Raw genomic sequence first — 8,844 nt, forward strand, 5'->3', positions numbered from 1 at the left:
TTGTAGAATATTGTGACGCTTGACAACATTTACTATTTAGACATTAACAAACAATGACAGAACCATTTATATTAATTAATAAATGTTTAACATCACCATGGTAATGCAGATAATAATGACTAAATGTTTTTATGAATCGGCAACTAAAATGTTTGAATCATGCGAATTTAGGGGGGCGGGGGATTACAGGTGGAGTCGGACTTTTATTTTGAAATGTAAACTATACTCCCCATAACCGGAAATTACCTATGTTGTCATACGTCGAGAGGCTGGAATCAGGAAGTGGACTTGTAATGTACTATTTAGATTGAGCTCGTCTCTGTTCGACTATTTAATTTACAAGTTTAAAATGGGGCTTTTTGGAAAAACACAAGAGAAACCACCGAAGGACCTTGTAAGTGAAACATCGATCACAGTGGACGACGGGTGTTAACAGTTTTTATTAAATGTTCCATTGTAAATAATAGCAGGCCTATAAATAGCTCGCTTGTCATACTTGTTGGTTACATGCTGTATTACGTCATGTCTTTATTAGTTTTTTAAACGACTCACTTTAAAGTTGCGGTCCGTACGTGGGTTTTTATGAAAACCAAATTCAATAAATCGGCTTTACACGCTTGATGGTCAAATCAAATCACAACAGGTTGTTGATCTCAAACTGTCTTCATCTCTTTTCCGCAGATCAATGAATGGTCTCTCAAAATCAGGAAAGAAATGAGAGTTATTGACAGACAGATCCGAGGTGCGGTCAAAATACACTGTTTATTATTGATTTGATCAGTCACAGTCTATTCTAATAATGTAATTGTTCAATTTGGTAACTGTACTTGTGTATAATTTTCCTTAGATATTCAAAGAGAGGAGGAGAAGGTGAAGAGATCCATCAAAGATGCTGCGAAGAAGGGTCAGAAAGACGTCTGCATCATCCTCGCCAAAGAGATGATTCACTCAAAGAAAGCTATCAACAAGCTGTACGCCTCTAAAGCCCAGATGAACTCTGTGCTACTCAGTATGAAGAATCAGTTGTGTGAGTATAGTTTTCATTTTGCTGACCCAACAATATGCGCTGTAAGTTGATAGAAAAAAAAAAGATACATTTGTAGTTTCAACATTTTTTGGAGATATTCTTCTTTAAAAGAAAAAAAGTATCAGCTATATGCAAAGTGACCCACATTTGGTTTTTGACCACTGAAAATGTGTACAATTTACTCATGGAGCCACACTGAAATCCTTTTATCTCTGGAAATGAGCCATATAGAGCCTTAAAAATATAGATACTAAAAGAAAACTTTGTTGATAAACAAAATATAATAGGATATTAAGAGATCTTTAATGAGTTAGGCATGCAGACTTCAGGCAGAAAAAAACACTAAAAGTGCTTTTTGCCATTTTTTTTTTTTTTGCAACATCGATTGCAGATTTTATTAATAGACCTACCAATCTCTGTGTAAAAAATAAAGCAATGATGCTGCCATCTTTCTAAATTCATTTTTAATGATGTGTAATCTGCCTCCAAATCTCAGCTGAAAATGGTCCCCCTACAAAATAGTGAATTACTCAGTAAATATACATCCATGACATTTAATATTTTGGTTTTATACTCTATTATACAGTGGTATGTCTGATCATGAACGTGATGACACGGTGGATTATTTACATAAGCAGATTCCCCCCTCTCCCCCTTGGGTCTTGAGAGATTGATTATACTTGTCTAGGTGGGTCCTGGAATTGGAAAAGTTCGGGAACCCCTGACCTAGATTAACGATTGCTGAACAAGTGTTGTTGTTTCATGCTATTGCATTAACTAATCTTAAAGGGTAAGTTCACCCCAAAATGAAAATTATGTAATTACTCACCCTCATGTTGTTCCATACCTGTAAGACTTTCGTTCATCTTCGGAAACACAAATTAAGATATTTTTGATGAAATCTGAGAGAAGTCTGTCCCTTCATTCACTACCATTGTTGCTTCGAAAAGTTCATAAAGAGATAGTAAAACTATTCCATATGAATTGAGTGGCTTGAGGGTGAGTAATTAATGACAGAATTTTCATTTTTGGGTGAACTAACCCTTTAACATAAAGAGCCTTGTTGTAAAGTTTTGCTCATATATTTGTCCACTGGTTTCCCATTACAGCTGTATTAAGAGTGGCAGGTGCCTTGCAGAAGAGCACAGAGGTCATGAAGGCCATGCATAGCCTGGTTAAAATCCCAGAGATTCAAGCCACCATGAGAGAACTCTCAAAAGAGATGATGAAGGTACTTACATGAACAGTTCTTCAAAGATACTTCTTGATGAGCACATGTAACACATCTAACGTGGAGCACTCATACTACACAGGCTGGCATCATAGAGGAGATGCTGGAAGATACACTGGAAGGGATGGATGATGAGGAGGAGATGGAGGAAGCAGCAGAGGCTGAGGTTGACAAGATCCTCTTTGAGATTACAGCTGGTAAGGAACCACATAACCATCATCCAGGATGTGGAAATGGCCATTTTATCTCGCATCCCCAGGCTTTTCTTATTATGATAAATGCTTTAGCACAAAACATTTAGTCATTATTAGGGTTTGGATGAAAATATTGATTTCTCAATTTTCATTTTGATGAACCAATATTGATTTTTAAATCCCAAGAATGAATCTTTTCGATAGCACCTGCCGTCCAATAAATCGCATTAAGCTTTGTTACTTTTGCTATGAAAGCCATTCAATGACCATAACTCATAAAAAAATTAAACTCTATAGAGGATAGCATTTCTGATAAATATATACACTAATTGCATATTCATTAAATTGTATTTTAAGTCCCCCTGTGGTGAAAATCAAGTTTTTAATGTTATGTCTATTTGGTGTTTTTAACATTTTTACATTTCAACAAGTCAACACTATTGTTGAGTATTTTGTCTTTAAAACGGCAGGTGATCTAAAGACAGTTTAAAAAATGTGGTTTGAAATCGCTAGTGTTTCTTACGTCACAAACTACCTTGTAACCAATCACGTCAACGTGCAGGCGGGCTTTAGCAAAGGAGTCAGTGTAAAATTAGCAACACATTATTAGCTGTTTGATAACACAGTCAAGCAAAAAGACTAGTTATATTAATTACCGTTATGTGTCCGATGTTGTAAAAAGCAATACCGTTGTGCAGCGTCTACCTCAGTAATTTGACCGAGTGGATCTCTGACCTTGTGCAAGTGAGTTGGAGGTGGGGCTAATTAGCATAATAATAATCATAGATCCGTGTATACTAAGTGAAGCATGGGTGTAGAGTTACATTCAAGCTATTTTAAGGCATGAAGTTTTTTTTCACAGAAAAAAAACATTTAAATATTTAATTTTGGTGATAAAAGATTAGTTTTAAAGGGTTAGTTCACCCAAAAATGAAAATTATTTCATTAATTACTCACCCTCATGTCGTTCCACACCCGTAAGACCTTCGTTCATCTTTGAAACACGAATAAAGACATTTTTGATGAAATCCGAGAAGTTTTTTTTATCCCCCATAGACAGCAATTTAACCACCACTTTCAAGGCCCAGAAAGGTACTAAAGACATCGTTAAAACAGTCGACGTGACTGCAGTGGTTCAACCTTAATTTTATGAAGCGACGAGAATACTTTTTGTGTGCAAAAACAAAACAAAATTAATGAATTTATTCAACAATATCTCCTCTTCTGTGTCATTCTCTTACGCTGTTTACGTCCAGCACTTTCTACAGGTTCTTTTATTGATATGAAAAAAAAAATTAGAAAATTGAAAAGAAAATATATTTATAAAACGGTTATTTCCTGTCCTTGATTCAGATTGGTCAATAGCTGTGTTTTATTCACGATAAAGCTTCACCCAACGGTTCTGTGTATCAATACACAACACCCTTAGCAACCACTCTTAGCAACGTAAACTGTTTGTTCTCAATTTATATTGTTTATTGAAGCTTGCTGTATTATGTAGAAGAGTATTGTGAGAAAGAGATCGATTGAACGAGTTTATTAGCTGCTTTCAGAATTAGCATTTTCCTTCAGGTCAGTCCTATGTTCATAATAAAAATCTGTTTAAATGTCCGATGTATTATCTTGTCCTTTTAACAGTTAAGGGGTTTTCCCGTGACTGACAGAGCTAGTCGAAGCATTTGTCAGTTGTGTCTTATTCCGTGTTCACAACAGTTCAGTCTTTTCAATGTAGTGTTATACAAATATATGTGGATTAAATTGAATTGAAAAGTCTTTCGCTACTGACTGACACACTCACAAAGACAGTCTTTGGCGCCATCTAATGGCGCAATAATGTAACTTCTGTTGCTGTTCAACAGTCAGGGACTATTTTTTCCGGCAGAAGGAAGGCTTTAGTGAAAGTTCATGAAAGTTGCATTGATACATACTTTTGGCTTTAATATTTGTATTGTGTGGTAACCATTATATAAAAGCAATAAGGTACTCGAAGGCTAGTGCTGTATCATTAATAAGTCACGGCTGAAGGGGTTACAAGCACTCCGCTTCACGTCGTGCCTTCACGGCCTTCAGCCGTGACTTATTCACGATACAGCACAGCCTCTCGTACCTTATTGCTTAGATATATATATATATATATATATATATATAAGTTTATACAAGTTTGGAACCACTAAGATTTTTAATGTTTTTAAAAGAAGTTTCGTCTGCTCACCAAGGCTACATTTATTTAATTAAAAATACAGTAAAAATGGTAATATTGTGAAATATTATTACAATTTAAAATAACTGTTTTCTATTTGAATATGTTTCACAAAGTAATTTATTCCTGTGATGGCAAAGCTGAATTTTCAGCATCATTACTCCAGTCTTCAGTGTCACATGATCCTTCAGAAATCATTCTAATATGCTGATCTGCTGCTCAAGAAACATTTAATGTGTACAATTGTACAAAATATTTGTGTACAATATTTTTTTTCAGGATTATTTGATGAATAGAAAGTTCAAAAGAACAGTGTTTATCTGAAATCTAATCTTTTGTAACATTATAAATGTCTTTACTGCCACTTTTGATTGATTTAATGCATCCTTGCTGAATAAAAGTATTCATTTCTTTAATTTCTTTTCAAAAAAATAAAAATAAAAATTCTTACTGACCCCAAACTTTTGAACGGTAGTGTATAATGCTACAGAAGCTTTGTATTTCAGATAAATGCTGTTCTTTTGAACTTTCTATTCATCAAGGAATCCTGAAAAAAAAGTACACAACTGTTTTCAACATTGAAAATAATCATAAATGTTTATTGAGCAGCAAATCAGCATATTAGAATGATTTCTGAAGGATCATGTGACACTGAAGACTGGAGTAACGATGCTGAAAATTCAGCTTTGCATCACAGGAATAAATTACTTTGTCAAATATATTTAAATAGTACACAGTTATTTTAAATTTGTAATAATATTTCACAATATTACTGTTTTTTACTAGCCTGGATGCCAGCCGAACTTAGCCCCGCCCACAACATTTTGAGGTCGGGGAGTTCGGTCTGGACTCGATCCGTAGAGGAGTAATACTGCGTTCACGTCACCTCGTATTTACCGGAATCTTGAGATGACAACACGTGACGTTATATTCGGAGCTGTTCACGTCCTTTTGGTCCTTGGACTGGGAATTATGCGTTTCCATGACACCACTATCAACACCTAAATGAATCTACAGCGATCAGTTGGTACAGCGGCCACGTGGTACATGTGGGAGCTCTCAGAAAACTCCCAGCTTACAAGCTGTAATTACGAGCTCTACGAGGACGTGAACGCTTTTTACAAGCTAGAATCTCGTAACTACAGGAATTACAAGGCCGCGTGAACGCACCTTAATTATCCCGAACAGAAACTGTTCGGACCAATCACATTGTCAGGGCGATGATTGACAGATTATCACCAGAAACGTAATCAGCCACGTCATCAAAGAGCGCTTGGGGAGTTTGATTGACAAGCGATCTAACCAATCAGAACGCCGCATCCGCCATTTTGTCCTACAAAGCAGTCAGGAGTTAGAAGATTAACCTCGGTGGAGTTAAACTTGAAAAATTGTGCATATTGACGTCTTTCCGCGTTTGAAACAACATTCATTCTCATGTTCATTCATGTTTATTTGATGCTATAAATGGACTAGTAGGAAGAGATGATCGGTTAACGAGCCTCTTGAGCTGAGGCGCTACAGCAATCTGTCACGATCATGGTCACAACTCATTAAAGAGCCACAAAACGGTTTTTATTGTTTGAATTTTTTAATAACTACACAGTTTGAAAGCTGGGACTTTGTTTAATATCATAAGTAACCTGCTCTGTCTCGTCTGTCGATGTGTTTTCAGTTTCTTCTTTGCTCCGCGATGTATTTTCCACTCTGTGTGGCGTGACAGCGCCACGGCTTGTCGGACAAAGCAACAGTAACTAAGGGGGGCGGGTCTTTGCGAAAGGTCAATTAGTTTACAACAATGATGGCTGTTGAAGAACTGAGATGTGTAGATTCCGCCATCGCGTCCGTTATAGAAGATATCGACAGCGCATTAATTTGAAAAAAGGAACAGAGGACCGCGATCAAGGCATTTGTCGATGGGAAAGATGTCTTTGCCGTCCTTCCTACGGAATTCGGCAAAAGTTTGATTTATCAGCTGGCCCCGATGGTCGCTAAGAAGAGTTCTGTTGACAACTATGCGTCGCTCAACATACCTCACTTACTCTGTAGCGCTGATTGGTTGTAGGTCTATCCAATTGAGGTCTTTCCTGGATCGGTTGAAATACGCCCCCATAATCAAAGCCCAATGGAGCAGTATCAGACTCATATTCGGACTAGAATTGAGTATGACCACGTCAGGCTAGTTTTTTACTGTATTTTTAATTAAATAAATGTAGCCTTGGTGAGCAGACGAAACTTCTTTTAAAAACATTAAAAATCTTAGTGGTTCCAAACTTTTGGACTGTACTGTGTATATATATATATATATATATATATATATATATATATATATATATATATATATATATATATATATATATATATATATCCAAATGAACTGAATCAAATCATGAAGTTTGGGTCAATGCCCAGCCCTATAGTCATTATGCAGTCACTGATAATTAATGGAGAGCCAAAGCTGAAGGTATTGCTTTGTTTAACAGGTGCACTTGGAAAAGCTCCTAGCAAAGTCACAGATGCCCTGCCTGAACCAGTGCCGGTTGGGGCCACGGCAGCCTCAGAAGATGAAGAAGAAGAAGAAGAAGATATAGAGGCGATGCAGTCCAGGCTAGCAGCACTGAGGAGCTAAAGGACCTGTGTTCCTTACCTTCAAGCTCTATAGGCATAGATAGCATATCTTACTTCCTCTGTAGCTTTTCTACCCAAAAAGACACTTTGGCATGTTAAATATAGGACTAAATTCGGACTTCACATAAAATGAACAAAGCTATATTGAAGTGGATATAGAATAGAAACAAAAATTCTATATTTCTATCAATTTCTAACTCTTTATTATGTGTAATAATAATAATATTAATAATAATAATGAACAGTGAAGTCAGATATTCAGTTGTTGTACTCATATGGTAGCAGGTGGATGGCCGTTTCAAATCATTCATTTTTTTTACTATATTTTGGCTCCACTCATTTGAATCTATGCCTATAGCTAAGCAGCTTGTCCAAGGATCTGTTGTGCAGTGTCGTCATATCAGTGTCGGTCTTAGTCGTTTTGTCTCTGTTGTCGAATTCGCAGTTTTATCTCAAGCCTTACTTTGGCTAAGTGAGTAGTTCTTTACTATATCTGGCAAATTTGTTTTACTGAGTAGGACAAATTCATGGAAGCCATTACTTGTAAATCTTGTACAAATACTGAATATAAAAATAAATCCGTTTGCATTATTTTGTAAGTAAAGTTGTCGGCAAGTTATAAGACAGGCTTTCAGAATAAAGGAATGGATGTGTTCGATAACTGACTGGCTTTTACACGCCTGGTGTTTTGGAACTTGAATGAGCTGATCCCATTTCTGTCTTTGTTTCTGTTTAGTTTGTTACTTTTGGATGTTTAATATGGTTTAAATCCACTTCTGTCTTTGTACATTTTTTCTTATGAGTATTATGCCTTTGCTTTTAGGTGACTGAAATGCCTGTTTAACATGATGTAAATGGCTGACAATTTATGTTATGCTTGCTTCAACCAGGTCCATATTATATTTTAAGTTGAATGGTCAGCTGAGTTAGTTTGCTATTATTCTAACATGTCTACATATGAAACAGATGCTGTTTGTGCATTATAATTAGTTTTTTAGTATGGCGCGACCATTAATATCTGCTTATTTGACATAAACTGTTGCTAAGTATGGATTTTATACAGATCCAATCTCAATATGTTGGCTCATGAACCAAATGGATTATTTTAGCTTCATTTCATACCTTTGCTGTTGTGGAAAAACATTCACATCTGCATAAAAAGTTGTTTTGTAAATGGGGAAAAATAACACTAATAAAATTTTATAGACAAAAAGAGTACATTTCACAACATTGATGAAACGATGTTGTATTGTTATCTGTTAATATCTCATATAAGTTATAGGGTTTGTACAGTAACTCAGTAGCCCTTGTAGACTATGTTATTATCTGCTGCTTTAGTAGAGATTCTCAGAGGGTTATTTTACTTACCTCAATCTCTATCCTTTTGACTCCCTCCCTGTTCACTCATCCAAAGCTTTGTGAAGGAAACCAGATCTTTTTTGGAGTCTTTATACTGTGAATCTGGGTTACTTCTCTATAGAAGCACTGTTTATTTCACAAAGATGGATGACTGCTTAAAAGATTGAGTTTAGAGTATTTAAAGGGTTAGTTTACCACAGTCATTTAT

General features: G+C 35.9%; 1 protein-coding gene across 1 annotated transcript; it reads left to right on the top strand.

Moving 5' to 3' along the window:
* Window positions 1-233: 233 nt before the first annotated feature.
* On the top strand, window positions 234-8,490 carry chmp3 (charged multivesicular body protein 3). The gene is made up of 6 exons (XM_048191632.1): window positions 234-394; window positions 682-742; window positions 848-1,027; window positions 2,137-2,258; window positions 2,341-2,455; window positions 7,133-8,490. Exons 1-6 carry the CDS (start codon window positions 350-352, stop codon window positions 7,276-7,278), a joined length of 669 nt encoding a protein of 222 aa, XP_048047589.1. The 5' UTR covers window positions 234-349; the 3' UTR covers window positions 7,279-8,490.
* Window positions 8,491-8,844: the final 354 nt, after the last annotated feature.

The sequence above is a fragment of the Megalobrama amblycephala genome, linkage group LG5, assembly GCF_018812025.1.
Source record: "Megalobrama amblycephala isolate DHTTF-2021 linkage group LG5, ASM1881202v1, whole genome shotgun sequence".
NCBI classification, from domain to species: Eukaryota; Metazoa; Chordata; class Actinopteri; order Cypriniformes; family Xenocyprididae; genus Megalobrama; species Megalobrama amblycephala.